The 24,300-nt window shown below is 36.6% G+C and overlaps 2 protein-coding genes across 4 annotated transcripts in view; both read right to left on the bottom strand.

Annotated features, from left to right (window-relative positions):
• Positions 1-23,661, bottom strand: part of LOC104607259 (25.3 kDa vesicle transport protein SEC22-1-like) — a 34,947-nt gene extending 11,286 nt beyond the window's left edge. The window contains exons 1-2 of one of the 3 annotated variants that reach the window (XM_088903516.1): positions 23,462-23,661; positions 23,141-23,337 (exon numbers count right to left, since the gene is read on the bottom strand). The gene's annotated coding sequence lies outside the window, so the exon portion shown is untranslated. Of the gene's footprint in view, positions 1-23,140 lie in introns of all 3 variants that reach the window. The other 2 variants (XM_088903517.1, XM_010272858.3) reach the window with 2 other exon arrangements.
• LOC148792206 (uncharacterized) lies at positions 11,017-12,726 on the bottom strand. The gene is made up of 4 exons (XM_088903749.1): positions 12,122-12,726; positions 11,754-11,962; positions 11,466-11,676; positions 11,017-11,263 (listed from the first exon to the last, which is right to left on the bottom strand). Exons 1-4 carry the CDS (start codon positions 12,724-12,726, stop codon positions 11,017-11,019), a joined length of 1,272 nt encoding a protein of 423 aa, XP_088759875.1.
• Positions 23,662-24,300: the final 639 nt, after the last annotated feature.

Raw genomic sequence — 24,300 nt, 5'->3', positions numbered from 1 at the left:
CCCCTGTACAAAAAGAACCTATACAAGAGGAAAGAAACCAGTATACCCAGAATCAGCCCCAAACCAAAAAGACTATAAACTCCTTACAAAAAGGAAATCATGATCAAAAAAGAATATGAATGTCTATTTTTGAATAGAGGGTGATTTTCCAGCCAGGAATGCACCATTCCCGAAATCCTTCTAAACACCTCTGCTTTTGTACTTTGTCTCTCTTCAAATATTCTGCTGTTTCTTTTGCACCACACTGCTCAAAAGACAGATGAAGGGAGGATGTTCCAAGCTAATTTTCCATCCTGCTTAATCCACTTGCATACCAAGCTCCGATGAATCCCTTCACATCAGCCGGGAAACACACATTAACCCCAAACAAATCCAGTAAGTGGAATCACAATGTAGTAACAAATGGCTAGAAGATTCCACACTTCCATTGCATAGTGTGCAAGCCATATTCGCCACCTCTACACCTCTTCTAACTAAATTGTCCTTGGTGTTAGGATCCTGTCCAGCACAGCAAACCAAACAAAAAAAAAGCCAGTTTTGACAGAACAGACCTTATCCAAATCCTGTCACTTGGAAAGGAAGAAATATCCTCCCCAACAAGTTGTTGTAAAAAGATTTTACAGAGAAGGTTCCTGATTTCTCAAATAACCACTTTCTTTTCTCTTCCCCTACTCCAGATGCTCCTGAGTCATAAAACCTGGAGCAGACGACCAAAGAAGCAACCTCCCAGTCATTTAGGTTCCTCTGGAATTGGGGGTTCCAAATACAAAGCCCATTTTGCCTCTCTAAGTAATCTTCCACTGTTGCATCCTTGTTTGTAGCAATCTTGAACAAGTCGGGGAATAAGACCCCTAATGGTCCATCCCCACACCAGTAATCCTTCCAAAAAAAGCACTCTCTGACCATTGCCAACTTCATACTTTATACCCTTCATAAACTTTGGATGAATTTTCTGGATTGCCTTCCAAATTGAACACCCATAAGAGGATCTTACTTCTCCCACTCCCTGCTGCTGGAACCATACTTGGGCTGCATATGGAAGCGATGTAAATATTTATGCCAGTTCAGTTTTGTTGGCATTTGGATGAAGTGGAGTTTTACATCGTAAATTGATGTAAAATTTTACATCGATTATCGATGTAAATAATACATTGATAAAATAAATGTAAAACTCCACGCTTTTCAATGTAACGGTCACTTTTTTATGGTTTAATGTAAAACCTCATCGATGTACTTTTACACCGATGAGGTTTTACATTGATTCCAAACGGAGCCTTGGATACAATTAACCTCCTCCACAGATCATAATTGTCAAGGCGACGCCTAGGTGGGCGCCTAGGCAACAAGGTGCCCTTGGAGGCTTACCTCGTCCAGTCACCAAGCAGTTTTGTATACTATCTTATAAAATACTTATATATTGTTACTTTTTTGAGATTATTAAACAAAAATATTCACTTTTTGTGTTTATAAACTAATTTCTTTTTATTACTTTCTTGTTTGTTAGGGTTTAATCAACACAAACATTGCTAACTGCTGTATTGAACCCTCAAAGACTTCAGAATCTGAACCAATAAGGGAAAAACTTCAAGTTTTGTCTAATCAACAAATTCTTCCTCCATATCTTCTACTTCTTCTTCTTCCACCTTTTCTTTTCTTCTTTTCCTATAACAAAAATAGGGGTTCAGTCCCCATATTTTTTTGAATTTTCTTTTCTTTCTTTCTTTTTTCTTCTCATAAAAATGTTGATTTTCTAGACTTTAAACATAAAGTTCATAGTTATTAAAGAAAGATGGTTATGGAACCTAGGGAACTACCCTAGGATATGTATTTTTTACTTAAAAAAATCCATCGCCTAGGCGACTAGGCGACAAGGCGCCCCCCTGTCACCTAGCTTCTCCTTGACACCTTGAAAACTATGCCACAGACTGTCCGGTTAGTCATTGAATCTCCACAAAACAAGTAGTGTTGATCTCTTTTACTGACCTGATTCCCAAACCCACATTTTCCCTTGAACAACAGACTTTGTTCCAACTCACCAGATGGCATTTTGACTCCTCCTTCCACCCCCTCCATAGGAAGTTTCTCATCTTTCTTTCTAACACAGCAGCCTTATTTGCCAAAATTGGGAATGAAGACAAGTGATAAACAGGAAGGGAAGACGACACACTTCCAAGAGGCCAACTTTCTATCCACTTTTTCAATGATGGGCTCCCAACTGGAATTGGATTTACAATTTTCACCCAATGGCATACCCCAAGTACTTTGATAGGAGTTTTCCAACTCTGCAACCCCAATCATCAGCCCAAACTTCCAAGTTTATGACATTCCCAACTGCCATTATTTCACTCTTTTGGATATTAATATGTAAACCAATGACCACCTAAAACAATCTTAAAATTGCTTTCACATTCCAGAATTTGCTCCCAATAAGAGACACAAAAGAAAAAGTGTCGTCTGCAAATTGTAGCAGAGGAATCCCCACCTCCCCATTCTCTACTTGGAAACCTACCACTAGCCCTCCTACCAAGGCCCTCTCTACAAGCCTAGAAAGGGTGTAAACATTGTCTTTTTCAACCCACAACTATTTTGTGCTTAATTTATTTAAACTACAAACAACAGTTGCTTTTTACATTCCAAAGATGGAGAATTTTGATATTATACATTTACCTTTCTTGCCTTTTGATGAAATAATTACCTTGTTCTCAATGTGGATGTTCAAGATCCTGCATTTTGGATTCCTAAAAGCTCATCACCTTTACGTAATGAATTCACATACCATACAGCGCTCTGGCAAATGTAATTCTTCAAGCCCACTGAGTTAAATTGAAATTTGCAAGTCCTACTAAACTACTTCTCTTGAATAAGAAACCATACTCATAGTTGTTGGTGTGAAAATTTTAATAAATTCTCATGCAACATAACTCACTCAATCAAGTAATTGAGTTTTTAATATTTTGGGTAAGGCCCATACAGGGAATCATACGGATTGTTCCCCTTAATTACATCTCTACAAGAAAGTAGAGAATACCTTTTGATTCTGACTTGGAGAAATGAATGCATAGAACAAAAGAAAAGAACAATAGGGTACTTAAAAAAGAACTTTTCATTTGCTTTTCTTTTACACCAAGTGTACAAGAATGAGAAGAAAGAAAAAGAAAATACAATTGAGAAACTATATAGCAATACATTTCTCTTTTCTTTTGATACAAAGCAACTTTCCTTCTCACTCCTTTCTTCACAACAAGCCGTAGTCAATCAGATGAAATTCTAATTGTAGACAGCCTTGATCCTTGGATTTTTGCATACAAAAAGGGAACCATAGTCAATCAAACTAAATATTTGATTGTAGACAATTTTCATCCCTCTACTCTTCATTTTCATTTGAAGGGAACCATAATCAGCCTTCGAGAATTAGACTGTAGATGGTTTAATCCCTAACATTGTCTTGAAAGAGGGACCATAATCAACCAAGTAAAGGCACCTGGTTGTAGATGGTTTATTTCCCTTTAATCTTCATTTTTATTTGAAGGGAACCATAATCAGCCTTCGAGAATTAGACTCTAGATGGTTTAATCCCTAACTTTGTCTTGAAAGAGGGACCATAATCAACCAAGTAGAGGCACCTGGTTATAGATGGTGTATCTCCCTCTATTTCCTTTCTCAAAAGTAAAAGTAAAAGAGAGAGAGAGAGAAGGATACATAGCAGAAGACGTAAATAGGAAGTATTCACAGAGAGGACTTTCCTTTTTTTACCTGTGTTAGTGAGACTTTTCCTTCCTTGCCTTCCCTTGAGCACTTCTCTTTTCTTCTCTCCTTATCTTTGCTTTCCTTAAGAATCTCTTGTAAAAATTTTTCTTCGAAGAGTCTCTCCGTCTCTCTATATGTGCTTCTAGCTTCCCCTTAAGAAGCTTAAATAGTGAGTGGGGTAGTTATGTAACTACCTCCTCCTAGGTGAAGGACACCCGTCCCTCCCACTTAAAGAGAGGGAACTCTCCACTTAAAGAGAGGGGACTCCCATACGGGATACTTTTTTATATTTTAATGATTTGGCTAGCAAACTAGCCGAACCACTTATTTGAGTTCTAATTTATTAAATATGATTTGGGTTTAAAAAAATGTTTTCAACAGTGCCCCCTTGAGCACTGTGGGCCCAGAATTCTAGAATATGGGCATACAAGGCTCAAATAAGCAATTAAAGTCAAAATTTATGAAAGTTCTATCGTTAGAAAAGAATTGAGCCAAAATTGGAAGAGTCCTAGTATGATCAGGACTCTTGCAATATCTTTTCAGTAGACAAAATTTGATATAATCAAGAGTCCTAGTACTCTCGATTTTGTTATGCTTGATGTTATAAACTGTGTGATTTGATTTGAGTATTTGAGTATTTGAGGGTTAATCACAGATTGTCACAGTTGGAAGAGTCCTAGTTGAAGTAGGACTCTTTGATTTTATGAAATTATCTTTAATCCACCCTTAAACCTTGATCCCAAGTTGTTTTTGACCAAGATAATTATTTTGTAGGCTCATAAAATAAGAGTCCTAATTTAAGTAGGATTTAGGATTCGTGGAGGAATCCTGGCTTTAGTAGGACTTTTTTTTGAAATAATCATGTAATTAGTTTTTTTTTTTTTTTTGTGGAACAGGAGTCCTAATCTGAATAGGATTTTGAATAGGTCTCTTTTTTTATAGCATCCAAAGATGGATGTAATTTACTCCTTTTTTTATTTTTTATTTTTTATATTTTTACTTTGTTTTATTTGATGAATAATTTTAATTAAACATCAGGTGGGCCCATAAGGGTATTAATGGTCAATTTGAATCCATTTGAATTGGAAATATTGTAAGGGGTAGAATTTGAAAGTTTATTAAGGTTTTGGGCTTATATTTTCTTTTTATATGTTTAAAAGGGTTTGGATTACATTTTCTTTTTATTTAACTCCCTTTTAGAAGTGGTCCCAGCATCTTAATTTATTTAAGAGGGCTTGGGTTTTTATTTTCTTTGCATTTAACCCCCTTAAGAAGTGGTCCCAACCTCTTTAAGAGGGCTTGGGTTGAAGGGTCTAAGACTCTAAGTAAGAGAGGAAAGCTGATATGGAAGACAATCCCAGCTGCTGTTTTGTGGTCCACTTGGGCAGAAAGGAATAGTAGAGTTTTCTGTAATAGGTCTAAAGGTCTTGATGATGTAATTCAGAGAGCAGTGGGCAAGCTGATTTCTTGGATTTCCATTTCTAGGGAGTTCAGAGATCTTAACTTGCCCGTTTTGTTTCAGTCTTGCTCCTGGTGGAGATTGTAATCCCGACTGCATTTCAAACTGCCTTCTTGGGTCTGAATTGCAGTTTGTTTTTATTCTGTGTTAAATAAAATTACATTACCTTTTTCAAAAAAAAAATCTTATTTAAAATTAAAATAGGCCCACAAATAAGTTGTTATAAAGTTGTTAAGTGGGCTGCACGCCCCAACCTTTGTTCTTATCCCTAATGAACAATCCTAATAACATTAGGATTGTAAGACTGATTTTGGCTATAAAAGACATGGGCTGGCATTCCGGCCTCTAATTTTTTGTTCCACAGGCTTCTCACAAGCTCTCTATGGTTCATGAGAGAAAGGGAAACCTCTCTTTCAATATTCAAGTCAAGGACTTGCTGAAATCTTTCAACAAGAGAGACTTTTTGTCTTCTCTTCACAATCTGTGATTAAACAAAGAAAGTTTTCTTTGTTTTCTGAAGTGGTGGATGAACAAAGAGAGATTTTTTCTCCTCTTGAGGAGAAAAACCCCTAAACCAAGTTTGATATATATATATTTGATTGCTATCAAGAGAAAGCTTCACTTGCTTCCTCAATGGATTATCGCAGTATAATAACTGCAGCATTTCTGCTGAAATACCACATCTGCTGTTTATTTAAAGCCAAGTTTGCAGTACCATATCAGCATATCTGCTGTTTTCTTTAAACCAATTTCGCAGTATAATTACTGCATCAGCATGTCTGCTGAAACAGTGTATCTGCTGTTTATTAAGAAGTTAAGTTTGCAGTATAGCTACTGCATCAGAAACAGCATGTCTCTGCAAAACATAGCAGAACTTCCTTATCTTTCTCCCTATATATTCTGATTTGTTGATCTTATTTCGAACACAGCCTATGTTTTGGTTGTCAAAAACAACTTTGCCAACACTTTCCTATTCTCTTAGCGAACTAAGATTTCTTTTTTTTTCAGGTATGTTCACTCTGTTTTTAGTACTGATGATTTTTTAATCAGGGACTTCTCACAGGTGACTCCCTTCCTCATTACAGTAATCAGTTTACACCTGATCTCATAAAAGAGATCAAACTTAGAAAAAGAAGAAAATCTGATCTCATAAATATTTGTTTCATCCTCCTTAGATCAATGATTGATATCATTAGAGAGATTATATCAAAATATTTGACTACAATAATCAATTTAAGGAGATTTTCTTCTGTTTGAAAATTATTTTGATTTTTTTTCAAGTAGACCTAATTGGAGACTTCCTTGGTCTTAGGCTGATATGTTCTCAATTTCAGCTTTGAAAAGAGGGAAGGATTTGATTTGGAGACTGCAGAAATCAACTTTAAGAAATCATTTTGATCTCCCAAAGAGATGAAAACTACCTTAGTCTTAGATTAATATATTCTCAACTTAAAAATTTGACCTCATAAAGGTGGAAGGATTAAAAGGTTGCTTTGATCTCATAAAGAGATCATATCAAAATGTTTAAAGATAATTGATCTTGTAACAAAATCTGTTTTAAAAATACACATTTATTTGAAAATCATGTTGATATTATAATGAAGTTAGGTCAGGTTGACCTCATTGAAGATTACTTTGATCCCTTGATGATAACTTACAAAAGAATGTTTCAATAAATTTCAAGCTTTTAATCTCATAAAGAGATCAATTTCAGATTTGAACTGTTACTATTGACAAAGAGAATGATTTGAACCTCATAAAGAAAGAATAATAGATATCCATTCTTATAAGGTTTAACTACTTGATGATTCTAATTGACCATCAAAGATTAATTTCAGATTTAGGGGTTTTAATCTCATAAGGAGATTAGGTCAAGTTGACATTATTGAAGACTATTTTGATCTCATAAAAAGATTAGGTCAAGTTGACCTCAAAAAAAGATTATTTTGATCCCCTTTACAGAAGAATGTTTCAATAAATTTCAGATTTGAACTTTTTATTATGACTATGGGAATGGTTTGGACCTAATAAAGAGGGAATAACAGATATCAATTTTTATAGATTTTAACTACTTGATGATGGTTCTGATTGACAATCAGAGATTGATTTCAGATTTAAGGGTTTTGATGAAAAGACAACTTTTGGTCTTGTAAAAGAGATCAATTTCAGATTTGATAGCAGAGATCAGTTGAGAGCTTATTAATGTATTTATGGATATCAAATGAGGATATCACAATAGAGACCAAAAAAAGAAGGAATCATTATTATGTATTCATTCTTAAGGCACTATAGGGTGAGGCTTTCCACCGTTAAGAATTCTTTAAGTGCCTTTAGGTGATGGTATCAGACCAAATGGAAATTGGATTTGTTTTAGCCATTTACAGTTTATACTCTTGCAGGCTGCCTATGTACCCGTTTAGGGATCAAGCAAACGTAGTTCATGTGCCGCTCCAACAGTTCAAACACATAAGAGCGATTGGTGGGGCATTTTAGCAGTTTTACCATGTACTGATATCATTGGTGGTTTGTCCAAGTAGTTTAACCACATGCAGACATGGTGGTTTTACTCATCAATTTAACCACATAAGAGCACTTGGTGGTCTCTTGCCTTTTTTTTATGCCCATATTTTTTTGGGCTTATTTCAACAGTTTAATCATGTAAGAGAGATTGGTGGGCTGTCTCATCAGTTTAACCACGGCGTCGAGGGGTCTTCATTTAGGCCTTCTTTTTGTTTAAGCATAAAAGCACTTAATGAATTTATCATTTACACAATGGTACTTTACTTGACTTTCAAAGCGGAGAGTTCATATGCTCCTTTTGGGAAGACTTTAGTGACTACATATGGACCTCCCATTCGGGTTCAAATTTCCCTAAAGTTTTCCTTGTGACTACAATAGGTCTTCTAACAGTTATGACCAAATCTCCTACCGCAAATGACCGATATCTCACCCTTTTATTAAAGGCGCCTGCAACTTGGGCTTGGTCAACTTCAAATCTTTATTGAGCTATGAGTCTCTCCTCATCAAGAGCCTCAAGTTCCACAAGCCTTATCTTTACATTTTCTTCCGGATGTATGAGTTGTGTTGCAATCCTTAAAGAGGGCAATTGAACTTCTAGAGGAAGACTTTTGCTCCAAATACCAAACTATAAGGTATGCATCTAGTGGCTGTCCGCACTGTTGTTCGATATGCCCAAAGTGCTTCAAGGAGGCGTTCATGCCAATCTCTTTTATTCTTCAATACCATCTTCTTAAGTATTTTGCAAAGAACTTTGTTGAAAGCTTCTGCTTGTCCATTTGACAATGGGTTATAAGCTGCAGACTTAGCAAGCTGAAATTTATATTTCTCAGCTAACTTTATCGTGGCCTTGTACTTAAAGTTCGAGGCATTATCCGATATAATTTTGGAAGGAATTCCATATCTGTATATGATATGGTTTTGAACGAAGTTGGCAACATCTATTGCCCTAACTTCTTTTAATAGAATTGCCTCTGCCCACTTGGAAAAATAATCTATGGCAACCAAAATATATGAATGTAACTTAGAAGATGGTGGTTTAAAAGGACCGATGACATCTAGGCCCCAAGCCTCAAATGGCCATGATAATGTTGTAGGATGAAGAGGCATGGGCGGTTGATGTATAAAATCGCCATGAAGTTGACATACTTTGCAAGTATAAGCAAATTGTATTGCATCTCAAATCATAGTAGGCCAATAATAACCTAACCTTTTTAATTGGCCTGCAACTTTTGGTCCAACTTGATGAGCTCCACATGTGCCTTAATGGATTTCATATAATGCATTTCTTGCCTCTTCATTAGATAGACATCTTAACAAGATTCCATCAAAGCTTCTATATAAGGTGTCGCCAAAATAAGTGAAACATGGGGCCCACCGACGTATATCGACTCTTTTCTTTGGATCTATAGGTAATCTCTCATACTATAAATAATCAATAACGGGTTGTCTCCAATCTATTTCTTCTTCAATTTGGTACATTGTGACCATGTTAACATTGACAGCTTCTGGTAACATACCCCTTAGATTTTGGCAGTTAACACAATTCCTTAAGATGCAGATAGCATCTAAGATGATAGTGGGCCAAAAATAGCCAAATTCTTCTAAATGTCCTATCATTTCAGGGACATTATGATGTATATCACACACTTATGCATGTATTTGCGGAGAGCTTGTTGGACTTCATTTCCAGAAAGGCACTTACGTAGAATTCCATTTATGGATTTTCTGTATAAAGTCTCATTTATATATCTATAATGTTCAGCTTGGCGTAGTACATCAGTACTCCTAGGATCTACCGGGATGAACCTATACTGTAGATAATTGATTATGGGCATTCTCCAATCTGAGGTTTCTTCTTCTGACTGAATTGTGACAAAGTTCACAAGCTCAGCTTCCCAAACTCTTTCATTTATGGGGGGAAGAACATGTCTCTCGCCGACTATGATCTGAAGTTGTCTTTGTTCAGGTAAGCTAAGAGACGCAACCAACTTAGCTAAGGCACCAACCTTATCATTTTATGATCTTGGAATGTGACTCACTTGTATGCTGCTGAATTGAGATATCAGCTCTCTAGCTCTATTAAAGTAAGGGATTAAACTAAACTTTTTAACCCCATACAATTCATTTAACTGGTTAACCACCAATTGAGAATCTCCGGAGACTTGTAAATATTTAATATTCATCTCCCGAGCCTTTTCTAAACCGATAATGACTGCTTCATACTCGGCTGTATTGTTTGAGCATAATGATGTGAGGGAGAAAGAATATGGAATTAAATCTCCTATGGGAGTGATGAACACAATCCCCGCTCCTACACCTTGTTTTGAAGAAGCTCCATCAAAATAGAGTTGCCATGGTCTTTCAGTTTCTATGTATAAGACCCTTTCGTCTGGAAGTCTTCTGAAAGCTCAATGTTGTCTAGCACAGGATGAGCTGCTAAGGAGTTAGCTAAATCTTGTCCTTTTATTGCTTTTAAAGGAACATATTTTATCTCGAACTCAGATAAAATAAGTGACCATTTTGCTGGCCTACCCGTTAGAACAGGTTGAGAGAGCAAATATTTGAGGGGACAAGCTTTAGAAATTAAAGTAACTAGATGTGCAAGCAAATAACGTCGTAGTTTTTGAACATCAAATACTAAAGCTAAGCACATCTTTTCAATTGAAGAATAATTGTGTTTAGCTCCAACTAAGGCTCTACTCAGATAATAAAGGGCATATTCATTTCCTTTATCATTATTTTGAGCTAAAATGCCCCCAGAGAATTTGGTGAAGCTGAAATATATAATATTAATGGCTTTCCTTTTATTGGTGCGGCAAGCACTTGCGGGTTTAACAAATATTTTTTTATGCTTTGGAAAGCATTTTGACATGCTTCGTCCCATATAAAAGGTGCATTCTTCCTCGTCAACTTAGAGAAAGGTTGGCATCCACCAGACAAGTTGGAGATGAATATCCTTATGTAAGCAAGTCTCCCTTGTAAGCCACATAATTCTCGCAAATTTCAAGGATGAGGCATATAAATCCGAGGAATTTTCCTGAAGCTTCCCCAAATGCACATTTTAAGGGGTTCATTTTAAGTTGGTGTTTTCGAAGTCTGTCGAAAACCCTTTTGAGATCATCTAAGTGGTGTTCTCTTTTCTTAGTTTTCACCACTAAATCATCAACATAACATTCCACAGTGTTGTGGAGCATATCATTGAATATGATTGCCATGGCTCGCTGGTATGTAGCTCCAGCATTTTTCAAGCCAAAGGGCATAACTATGTAGCAAAATATCCCTTTTGGAGTTCAAAAAGCAGTTAGCTCTTCATCTTCTAGAGCCATCTTAATTTGGTTATAACCTGAAAAGCTGTCCATGAAGGACAATGCTTCAAATCCCGTAGTAGCATCCACTAGCAATTCTGTAATAGGTAGTGGAAATTCATCTTTTAGACATGCATCATTAAGATCCCTAAAATCTATACAGATGCGGACTTGTCCATTTTTCTTTTTAACAGGAACAATGTTAGCAAGCCATGTAGGATATTTAACATCCCTGATAAAACCAACACTTACAATTTATCAACCTCATGTTCAATTTTTACAGTGAACTCTAGTTTGAAGTGACGTTCAGCTTGTTTTATATGATGTCTATCCTTAGAAATAGCTAATCTATGTACAGCTATTTTAGGATCTAATCCTAGCATGTCTTTATATCCCCAAGCATAAACATCTTTGTATTCTTTAAGGATACATACATTATTAGCTCTTCCCTAGTAAGTAGAGCACTAACAAAGATGGGCTTGGGGTCTTCAACACTTCTGAGGTTGATTTCTTGAAGGTTATCTATCGTTGCTTGACCTCCATCTTCAAGCTTTGATGGTACAGGTTTTGAGCCTCTTTTAACTTCTTCTATTTCTTCATCTTCGTGGAAAAGATTGAGTGAGGGATATCCTCTTGAGGCATTACCTGTTGCAAATTATTACAACTAAGGTTTGTACCTTGAAGTGCCATTGAAGTATCAGAATCCTAAATAGGGTTCATACCTTGATCCTCCAGATGTGAGGATTCATGCTCTTTGGTGGAGATGTAATTGATCTCTATTTTGAATTCTCCACCATCTTCTAACTTTTTAATGATAATGTTGGGTTGCTCTTTCCTTTCCACAACCTTGTTGACCTTTTGGTTTGGAAGTACAAGTCTCTTGAAAACAGAGACTCGTTTCTTTTCATTTTTTTGTGTATTCTTCAAACCTCTAAGTCGTTTGAACACAGAGACTCATGGCTTTATCTCCTCTTGGCTGAAAATAGTCTTTTCACGTTCTGTGAACATAGGGATTGTTGAGGTCGATGCTGCATCACTACATGTAGGATTATGGTAGTGACTCAATGGCTTGAACTTTTGGAGAACTAACCCTTTATTCTTTCTTCCACTTTTTGGAAGGGAAGTTGACACAATAAACTGAGTGTATAGGATGGATTGATCAATCTTCCTAAGTGGACAAGTGTAACTTGTCATCAATGTTGCCATTGTAGTCTCTTGCAATGATGTAAGAGCCTTTTGCCCCAATTTCCTTGGGCTTTTTGGAATGTACCTAAAGGTAGCTTTAGGTTTTGAGTCAACTTGAGGTTTTTGCTTCCCTTTGACTTCCTGCTGCAATGATACAACAATCTTGACTTTAGAAGTTGATGGCTCTTTGCACTCTTGAAGACTACTTTCACCATTCTCTTTAACTTCTTCCTTTGAAAAAGGGAAAGATTGAAAATTAGCAGATTTATAAAATTTAGCATCCGCATAATGTACTTCTCCTAGAAATGGATCCGTATCTGCAACCACCTTTTCTACCTCTCCATCTTTACTAAACTTAAAGCATTGATGAAGTGTTGATGGGACAACTCCGTATGTGTGTAACCATGGACGTCCTAAAAGGACATTATACGAAGTATCTGCATCAATAACATGAAACAAAGCATCGGAATATAGCTCCCCAATTTCAATCTTCAAAGCAATGGTACCCATTGATTTTTGCCCCTCTTGATTAAACCCTCGAATGGTCAAACATGAGGGGGATAATTGGCAAGGTCTCATACCCATAACCAATAATGTTTTCAAGGGTAGAAGGTTAACAGCAGATCCGTAATCTAAGAGAACTCTATTGATGGGAGTATCACCAATTACCCCTGATATATACAAAAGACGGTTGTGATATTCCGTCCCAAGTTACAAGTCTTCATCATCAGAAGATATGCATGCCATACGTGAAGCACAAACCTTTGGGGACTCTGGTTGTGCTTCAATTTGATTAACTTCATCTTTGAATTGTTCAGGATTAAGCAATACCTGAATCAATGCCTTTCTCAATTCTAGAGAAAGTTAGAGAGCATCATAAACACTTAATAATGCAGGAATGCGCTTCAGATGCGCAAGAATGTCATATTTAATGTGCAATTTTGTTTCTTGCAATGCCTTGTGAACTTGAGGTTTGACTTTGATTAGATTCTCTAATCTATGGTCTTCCTCCTTGTCTTGTTGAACTTGTTGAGTCAACTCTAACTCCCTTTTCTTTCCTGGCTCTTCATTTTCTACTCTGGAGATAAAACCATCTATATTCTTTTCTTTCTTGTGTTTTCGGCTATACTGCAAAGTAATTTGATCCACCTCATTTTCAGTAGTGGGTTCTTCATTTTCTTTGCATGAAGCCACATAACATGGTGCTACTTCCAATTCATCAAAACTTTCTCCCAAGATTTCTTTTGGGATGTACTCTTTCAATGTGATTAGAAACCTTGGGGGTTGTCCATACTCTTCTTCAAAATCAACTTGAACTTTTTCTTAAGTTCCCTCTTATTTTTCTTCTTATTGTTCATTGTGGAGGCTCTTTGTCCCCGAAATCTAATGCCTAGAGAATTGGAGAGTGTAATTTGTATGGGCTTGACTGCCCCATTTGCCTCCTTGACTACAATTTGCCAATTTGTTTCATCCTCAGAAGAATCACCGAAGCACATCACACTTAGTTCTTGCATCGATTCATATAATGAAGGGAAGGTAGGACCCTCTTCCTCTAATAGAGAAACATTATTTGCAGCTGCAATAGTTTCCTTAGGAGGAGGTTCTGCGATTTCAATTTCTCCCCTATTTATCATTGATTGGATGATGTCTTTGAGAACGAAGCAATCTTTGATACTATGGCTGACCATCCTATGATACCAACAATATTTCGGATCATTTGTTTTGTTCACCTTAGATGGTCTCTTTGGCTCTAGCAACTCAATTGCCTTTGCTGCTAAGAGATCTACAAAAACTCCTTCCACATCCTCATTGTCAAATGAGTATTTCTTTTCCCTTCTTTCTTGCAGAGTTATAGGCTTAGGGACATCCATTCCCTTAGCCTTATCCTTCTTTTTAATATTAACAAAGGCGACCATGGCCTCTCCTTTGCCTACAGGCTTTTTGCCATCCTTTTTTGTTTCTGAAGGAGGATTGGGCTTGCACGCCAGAGTCTTTTGCCTAGCAATTTGTCTTTCCACATTATTGGCTTTGGAAACCAATGCATCAAATGATTGAGATTCTGCTGTGCCTACAAAGGTGGCAATCTCTGGCAAGAGATTGTTAGCGCACATTTGTACTGCTGAAGTTTCCTTTAATTGCTCAACACACTAAAGATTCATGTTTCTCCAACGTGTTATGAATTCATTTACACTTTCATTTGGCCTTTGTTTCGTTTCAGCCAAGTTTGTAATTGATAATTTCCTTTTGGAGCTCACAAACTGTGCTAAGAAAGCATGTTCCATATCATCCCATGTGATGATTAATCCTGGTGCTAATTGTGTATCAGGTAAAAGCTGCTATTTTTAAGGATTGCACAAATTTCCTTATTAATAAGGCATCAGACATTGCTAATTCACCCATTTATTCCATCAAATTTCTTAAAGTTGGACTTTTGATATCCTGAAGGAAATGGAAGTGTATCATAATGGGCAGGATATGGTTTCCTATAACCAAGGACAGGTGGTGTGAGAGATGTCTGGAATTCCTTTATTCCCTCTACAATAAGTGTCTTTAGATCTATTTGAGGAGCTGGAGCAGAAGTTGATGCTTATTGAGACGACTCTCTAGCAGATGTGCTTGCTTGAGCCGCCAACTGAGCAGCCAAAGATGCAATTTCTTCATCCTTTTCTGCCATCTTTCGCTACATCTCTTGAATTTGCTCTTCTAAACTTGAAGTACCAGTCACCATGACTGTCATAGGAGATGGCTCTTGATCTTCTCCCAAGGACATAGCAATTCCTTGCAATTGTGAAGTAATTTCATCCACAAACTCATCTTCTTGAATTGAAGATTTATGATCTTCTTGGATTAGTTTAACTTTGGAAGTGACAGACTCACTGGTTAAACTTGAACTTGACATGTCTTCAGAACTTTGCAACAACTGAACTCTTGCTCTAGTGATAGGGCCTTTATAGGGCTTAAGTTCTTCATTGGGCATATATATGCCCTCGATGCAAAGTAAAAACTTTCTTGTTTAGCAAACATGTATCTAGAAATAAAAGCCCACTTTTTAGCTTCCATGTCTAATTTTGCTTTTTTTGATCTTTCTGTAGTAAAATCAGCAAGGGGAATGAGAGTGCTACTTTGTAACTTTTTAGCCTTTGGAGGCCTCTTGGATCTAGGCTTACGAACGGGAATTGGAAATTGTTTTGAAGATCCTTCAATTCTAGTTGAAGGCTTCTGATTATAAATAATTTTCTTCCCACAAGAGGAAGAACCTTTTCCACTTGAACTTCCAAGTTTAATTACTCGGGGCTTCAATTGTGTAGATGAAAGAACATCTGTTGCCTTTTCTCCTTTAGCCTCATTAAAGGTTTGAAGAGTAGATTTCTCTTCAGAAATAGTGACCATCATGATTGATGTTGTAGGAGGAATCGAGAGTTTCACTGGAATGGTTCCTATCATGATTTGGGAAGGGTAAATAACCTTAGCCCTTACTTTAGTGGACTTCTTCGGGGAAGTCACCATTGATTTTGTAATATTCAAGATTAACAAAGCAATCATTTTGGAGGAATTTGCCTTGGGTGGCTTCAAACCTACCTTCTGCACAGAGTAATGTAGACTTTTCCTCACAGGAGAGGTCTTAGTGACCTTCCTTTTTTTCTCTTTCTTGACCTTTTTCTCCACCTTAGTGACAGAAGACATTGTAGCAGCAGCAAGAGGATTCACGTCCACAGTAAATGTTGCCTTGTAGGAAGACTTCTTAGAGCCTCCTATCTTTTCCTTCTCCATAGCAGTCAGTTTGTGGTAGTAGACAACCACTTTAGGTGCCATGTTCGAGATATTTCTTCCTATAAGTAGATAATATTGATATAAGATTTACACATTCTTTTTTTTTTGTTCTCTCCTTTTGTTCTATACTCTAAGTCAAAGATGAAAAGGAAAATGGGTCCCGCCGAGCGTGCCAAAATTATGTTGGTGTGAAAATTTTAATAAATTCTCATGCAACATAATTCACTCAATCAAGTGATTGAGTTTTTAATATTTTGGGTAAGGCCCATCAGGGAATCATACGGATTGTTCCCCTTAATTACATCTCCACAAGAAAGTAGAGAACACCTTTTGATTCTGACTTAGAGAAATGAATGCATAGAACAAAAGAAAAGAACAATAGGGTACTTAAAAAGAACTTTTCATTTGCTTTTCTTTTATATCAGGTCTACAAAAATGAGAAGAAAGAAAAAGAAAATACAATTGAGAAACTATACAACAATACATTTCTCTTTTCTTTTTAATACAAAGCAAGTTTCCTTCTCACTCCTTTGTTCAAAAGAAGTTGTAGTCAATCAGATGAAATCCTGACTGTAGACAGCCTTGATCCTTGGATTTTTGCATACAAAAAGGGAACCGTAGTCAATCAAACTGAAGATTTGATTGTAGACGATTTTTATCCCTCTGCTCTTTATTTTCATTTGAAGGGAACCATAATCAGCCTTCGAGAATTAGACTGTAGATGGTTTAATCCCTAACTTTGTCTTGAAAGAGGGACCATAGTCAACCAAGTAAAGGCACCTAGTTGTGGATGGTTTACTTCCCTCTACTCTTCATTTTCATTTGAAGGGAACCATAATCAGCCTTCGTGAATTAGACTGTAGATGGTTTAATCCCTAACTTTGTCTTGAAAGAGGGACTGTAATCAACCAAGTAAACGCACCTGGTTGCAGATGGTTTATTTCCCTCTATTTCCTTTCTCAAAAGTAAAAATAAAAGAGAGAGAAAGAAGGATACATAGCAGAAGACGTAAATAGGAAGTCGAGGACTTTCCTTTCTTTTTTCTACCTATGTTAGTGAGACTTTCCTTCCTCGCCTTCCCTTTAGCACTTCTCTTTTCTTCTCTCCTTATCTTTTGTTTCCTTAAGAATCTCTTGTGAAAATTTTCTCCGAAAAGTCTCTCCGTCTCTCTATATGTGCTTCTAGCTTCCTCTTAAGGAGCTTAAATAGGGAGTGGGGTAGTTATGTAACTACATCCTCCTCCTAGGTAAAGGACACCTGTCCCTCCCACTTAAAGAGAGGGAACTCCCCACTTAGAGCGAGGGGAACTCCCCACTTAAAGAGAGGGGACTCCCATATGGGATACTTTTTTATAATTTTAATGATTTGGCTAGCAGACTAGCCAAACCACTTATTTGAGTTCTAGTTTATTAAATATTATTTGGATTTAAAAAAAAAAATGTTTCAACAATAGTCCAAAACAGTTCTTAAAAAACCTGGATGATTAGGATTAGGATTGCTTGAATCAATAAATTTAGGTTTTAGGAATGCCTAGATTTTGTTTGGTTGAATGCTGCGAACCAACAATTTCCCAAGTATGGCAATGTAACTCACAAAATTACTGGTGATGGCTCTTTTACATCCTCTACAAGTTTTAAGAGAATCAAATTAGCAGGAGTTTTTCATGAATACATGGAGATAGAAATTATCAAATCTTCTAGATTAATCCTCAATTCCATCACTTATGCAGTTATGCTGATTTTATGGTGAAAGAAACAACAGAATTTCTTTTAACTCAAAGAGCACAACTAAGGAGAAACTCGTCAGGAAGATAAGATTCATGATGGCACACTGAAGTCTTGAACTAAAGGAGTTGTGGATGCCCTTTGTAGACCTGGAAGGCAGATGGATTGACACCATATTTGTTTTCTGATTGCACTGTTTTTTTTTATTTTGGTTTTTCCTGTTTTCATGGTTCTAACTCATTGACCATGTAAAAAATTGAGACCCCCTGAACCAATACAATTCTAATAAAATCCACTATCGTTTATTAAAAATTTATGACTATAACTGTTGTAACCAACATTTGAAAAAGTTGATGTAATTGTATTCGACATTCAAGTCATCAACTTACTATCATTGCCAAAACCAAAGTAAATTCATAACAGTACTTATCCGACTTCATTTTCAGGTTAGTTTTTTTAGAGCATAAAACAAATTAAATTTGTCAAATTCACAAGGACCCAGCATCCAAATTAACCATACACACAAATCAAGAAATGGTCCAAATTTTTTATATTGATAAAGAAAGATCAAGTATTTTAATGAACTGTGATATATTATTTATTAAAAAAAAGATTAAGCCATTTTGCTCTTTTGATGCAAGCAGACCAGCTTAGCCCCAATCTCGCTACAGCAGCTAAAGCTGTCAATTAAGAGTACAACTCATTATGGCCTGATTTGTCATTTTACATTGTTTCGGCCTTGGAACTCAGTCTAGGCCCATTCAAATTTTGACAAAAGCGCAACCCAAGTCTGCCCAACTTGCACCCCTACTGTCAATGAGTCAGGTCTATACGAAAAAACTGAACCAATTATGTCAATTCTGGTTCTGTTTGTGTCCTGATTAACAATTGGGTTGGAACTAGTTCTTGCTGCTCCGAACCAATTATATGGTGAATAATCTATATCTATCTATACTATTATTAAAAGTTTGAATGAGAATGAAATTTTTTGTTTGACTAAAATACCCCAATTTTTTTTAATTTGACCCCTCATTGTAAGGACAGAAATGTAATTTGAATAATCATTTTTTCTCATTCAAATCCTTATCATTAAGCCTTATATTTAAGATACATAATAACTCCCAATGACATTCATTGAATCCTATTCTTGACTAGAATACCCCTATTTTCGAATTTGGTCTCTCCAATTATGAGGGTATAAAATGTAATTTGAACTACTACATTTCTCCTCATTCAATTCCCTATCATTAAGTTTTATATTTAGGGTATTAACTCCAATTTTTCATTAACTCTAATATTAATTGGCCATATTAAAAAAAGGGAAATTGTCCAAAGCTCACCAAGACTTTTCATCATTTCAATTAAACTCACCATAACTTTTCAAAATGTCCAAAGAACCCCATATCAGCGAGTTTTTATTTTCCAAAACTCACCATCCATTAGAGCACCGGGTGTACATTGGCAGAAGTTGTCCATGTCAGAATAAATGCAATTTTCATGACCAAACTGCCCCTGAATGGCAAGTCAGCCTTATTAAACATATTTTTATGACTAAAAATGCCCTTAAGTGCCCAACTGCCTTATATATAAGATTTGTACTTGTTGAGAGACGGCTTGCTCTCATTGCTCTCATTGCACTGCTTGAAAGTATTTCAAGAAAGCTGAAAAATTGGTTTTGGATCAAATAATAACAGGGGTATTTCTGAAATGTTGAAAATGGGTTGAATATGACAAAGGGTAAAATAGTAATCTCCTAACACTCTTTAGTCTGTTTAACATCAAGTTACTTACGTGGGGTTTCTTGGACATTTTGAAAAGTTATGGTGAGTTTAAGAGAAACTAAAAAGTCATGGTGAGTTTTAGACAATTTCCCTAGAAAAAATTAGCGTAACAAAGAATAATTGTTTTATAGATGATAGAAATAAAATACAAATTTAAAATCAACCCAAAATAGAGTTGTTTTCCTATTTCGTAGCAAGTCAACTATTCAACCTTTTAGGTTAAAATCAACCCTGATTCCTTCCCTCTCCTCTTCCAATGTGCTTCAGATCAAGAGGCTTCAGTTGCAGAGTGCTATAGTGTATTTGGTGGTTCAGTTCTTTGGTCTTCTTCATTTCGAAGGAACCTTTTTGATTGGGAGGTGGATGAGGTTTTGAATCTGTTGACCTGTCTTTAGAACCATGAGTTGGATTACAATTCGGAGGATAAGTGGCAATGGAAGTGGAACTCAGATGGGGTGTTCTCTGTCAAGTCTCTGGCTTCTAACCTCTATAGGAGGGGTATTCCTGATTTCCCTGATCATCAAGTGTGGAATCCCACTAGCCCAACTAAAGCCAACTTCCTAGTTTGGACTATGGCTCTTAATAAATGTCTTACTAGAAACAACCTAGAGAGAAGGGGCTTTCAGATGTTGGACCTGTCTTGCAGTCTGTGTGGGAGTAGTGTTGAATCCACTGACCATTTGTGCATCCACTGCCCGTTTTCTGCTCAGTTGTGGAGCCATTTCCACAGCTCGATGAAGTTAAGTTGGGTGATGCCGAGGTCAGTTAAGGAGCTGTTATGTTGGTGGCAGCTTATGGGTTTGAGCAAGAAAAAGAAGACCGTTTGGAAGATGATTCCAATTGCTGTATTGTGGTCCATCTGGGCTGAGAGGAATAGAAGGATTTTCAGTAACAAGACTCTAAGTCCGAAAGAGCTAATTCAGGAAACAGTGGGCAAGCTGATGTCTTGGGTGTCTGTGTCTGCTGATTTCAGAAATTGTAATGTGTCAGCTGTTTTTCTTTCTAGCTCATGGTGGAATGTGTAATTGCTGATTTGATCAGTCAGACTTTTATGGGACTGATCTCAGCCTCCTTGTGTAATTTCTTCTCAATAAATATTACTTTACCTTTACAAAAAAAAAAACCTTGATTTAATAATTAAATAATAATAAAAACTAAAAAGGATGAAAACAAACAAAAGTATTAAAAAATACAAAAAATAATTGTAGAAGCCATTTGGGCACATCTCTAATATCATATATTTATCATATTAAACAAAAATAAGTGTGATAAATAAGAATAAAATTATAGAAAATTTTGAAAACATATTATTTATGCAACTGGGATGGGAAAATTTCCCTTCTCATCCCATCCCATCTCATCGTTTCTCAGCAACCAAACGGACCATAACACCAGAAGCTAGATATGTAGCTTCGACATTAAAATAAACGCCTTCAATGGCAAATCAGATGTTTTTTGGATCTGTATGACCACAATGGCTCTAGGCATTGGGAAAATTTCATGGGGAGCTCATTCAATGAAAATAGGTAAAAATGGTATAGAAACGAATGGAAATCATGAGAGGAACCCAAATATGAGCTTACCTTCGAGAAAGGTCGTCGGAGATGAAGCTAGTGAGTATATGGTTGGACGGCGGCTGAGAAGAAGACGATGCTCAACTTGCCTCCTTCGATAAAAGTTTCTCAATTGTTTCCTTTCTTAGTGGGGTCACACCTATTTGGTGAGACCCCGCGTTCCAATTCTCATCGCATCTCATCACTTCGCCCAAAACAAACATGGGAAAATAGGAATCTTTGAAGAATATTCCTATTTTCCCATCCCAATCGCACAAACCAAACAAGCTATTATGGTCAGTTTGGTTGCTGAGAAAGGATGGGATGAGACGAGATGGGATGGGATGAGAAGGGAAATTTTTTTTCTCAATCCTATCACCTGTGTTTGGTTGTTAAGACCAATTATCCTACCAAATCTACTTCCAGTGTTTGGTTGCTGAGAAAATTTTGCAAGATGGTTGGATTCATTCCACTTTGACAAATCCATGCAATCTCCAATTCCACAATACAAGACTTGTTTTTTGGATGACATGACACAATAGTATTTTAATATTGCCACGTGTCATGCTGACATTGCACAATTAAAAACTCCTATATATTAAATATATAGCTTACTTGTAATAGTTAATATAAACGGTTCTGTCAAACCAGTCTATTCTTTAATAAACTAAAGAATAGGGGATCTGGGTTGTAAAGACCTATAGGACACCATGCACAAACCAACATGACCCATTCTATCTTCTCTTGGAATGGGCATCACAAATTAAACTCATGAAGGCCTTAATCAAGAAAACACCCATGAATCCCTCTGTTTTGCAAAAATCAATACAGCTCGGCAACCCAAGTCTTCTTCATGTAAATAACTCATTTCAATAGTCAAAACTAACCCAAGACCCTATGCTATGGATAGCCACTAGTTTATGGAGTTTTCTAAGATACTATTGCACAAAAAGACAATTAAAATTCTACCCATAAAGCACAGATAATTAAAAAATGCTATCCATATAGCAATACAAAGGAAGAGATGACCCACCATACATGTCAGGTTCCATGGTAATCTCAGAATAGAAGGGGAAGAAATGAGCAAAAGTTTAAATTCACTCCAAGTTCTGATCAGAAGACAAAATCATGATCAGTCACCTAGTTACTTGTCATATTCCATGAGATTGTAGTTAAACTTATTTATATTCTTTTGTTTACTTTTATGCTAATCAGATAAGAAACAGGCAAAGGAGATATGCTTGTCTGTAACAGATGTTTTGGCCTGAAAAAATCCATTTTTCTTGGCTCTTTTTTAGTGAGCTTTGAGGGCTGTTATTTCTGGCCCAACCAGCACCTATCCTTGGAACATTGAAGGATTTCTTTTTGGATCTTACAATTGATCCTTGTAATCTGGAACCTATCCTTGGAGCTTTGAGGGCGGTAGTATGAAGTTACTGGTTTAACAGAGACAGAATCAACAGAAAAAAAAAAAAAAATGTTGTAGCATGAAGTTACTAGTTTCACTATCCACCCATCAGAATAATTGTTCCCTAGTAGCTCCTTGTTTGTTTTGGGGCTTCTTATATTAAAATTATTTTTACCTGCTTTCGAACAATTAAGTGATTTGCTTCGAACAACATCTCCCCCTCTTTTTCTACAGGTCTTCATCTTTTTAAAGTTGAATTTGGGCATTTAAGAGAATAGGAAGATACTCTGTTCTGACCTCCTTTTGATAACAAATTGAAGTAATGATTGTGTCTGCTCTTTTAAATTCTGTGGGAATCAATCTTGGCCTGTGCATTTTATTTTTCACATTGTATTCTATACTGAGGAAAAAGACAGGTAATGTTAATGCAAAAATACATTTCAAGGTGTTTTTAATTTTTCTGGTATGACAACTTCAAAAGAAAAAAGAAAACAAAAAAAAAACATGAACACAGAAACCCATGGTGACTGATGTTTATTCAACATTTGTTCTGATTCAGAGACAGATAATCATATGAATGTAAAAACGAAACAAAAAATGACAATGGAAAGTAGACTTCTATCGATCAACACATAGAAAAAATGAAAGAGAGATTAATACGATCAACATATACAGGGTATGTGGTACCTCAGGCTAAAAATCCCCTACTTGGTTTGCTTGAGATGACCTGAAACAAATCAAAAATAAAACGCCAGATCTGGAAGAGGCAGACGCAGGAAGCCAGATCTGGAGCTCCGACGTTAAAATGAACGCAAGTGGCTGTCGATATGGAAGAACAACGCCTTGAACGGTAGATCAACCGTTTTCTGGCAATGAAAATTGGTCTGGACGACCAGGGATTAAGGTAGACAACGGTGAGATTTGAAGGGGAAGCTCATTCAATGAAAGAAGACAATAATGGTTAAAAAATGAACACAAATCGCCAGAGGATGCAAAATCTGAACTTGCCTTGGAAAAAATTGTCGGAGATGGCACCGGCGAGGTACCGTTGGACGGCGTGTGAGGAGAAGAAGACACTCTGGGTTGGATTATTTTCTCACGAATGGCTTTTTTACTATTCTCAGTGGGGTCTCACCATTTTGGTGCGACCCCGCGTATCGAGTTTTGGGAACCCGCGTCCCATCTCTTTCCATCCCATTTTTTCCTTCAAAACAAACACCTGGAAAATCGAATATTCTTTAAAGATTTTTCTCTTCTCAATCCTTTCTCAACAATCAAACGGACTATTAAGGACTCGAAATCATGTAATTTTAGATTAAACGTAATTTTTTTGGTAATTAAGGAACTACTACAAGTTTAATGGTATGTGGTCCCACAAATCACAACAAATGAATTCTAAAGGCCTAAGAAGCAAACGAAGATTAATGCTGACAAGAGGGTTTGAGTGAGAGCTTTTTTTGCCAATCAATCAGCAACCTGATTTATTTCGTGATAGGCATGGAAAAACACCACACTACAACCCAGCATCCCCACCATATTGAAAACATTCTTCAATGATGGTCTGAAGTCTCCACGACAACTCAAGAGTCTTCTAAGATAGGAAATGACGATGAGAAAGATTAATGTCATATTGAGGGCTTCCCCTCCATGAGATTAATGGTGGTATTCCCGATAGGACACTTTCACATCCATGACCTCACTGAGGGAGTTCCTGGCAATGCAAGCAATAGCACAACGCCCCTCGTCATTGTGGGATGCATCAAAATTGATTTTGATAGACCCGGGTCTTGGGCTTTTCCAAGATATTGAATTCCATGCTTTATTAGTGTTATTGTCCCCTAATGAGT

Source organism: Nelumbo nucifera, chromosome 4 (genome assembly GCF_055504915.1).
Source record: "Nelumbo nucifera cultivar China Antique chromosome 4, China Antique-T2T, whole genome shotgun sequence".
Taxonomy (NCBI): domain Eukaryota; kingdom Viridiplantae; phylum Streptophyta; class Magnoliopsida; order Proteales; family Nelumbonaceae; genus Nelumbo; species Nelumbo nucifera.
This window is presented reverse-complemented; position numbering and strand designations above follow the sequence as displayed.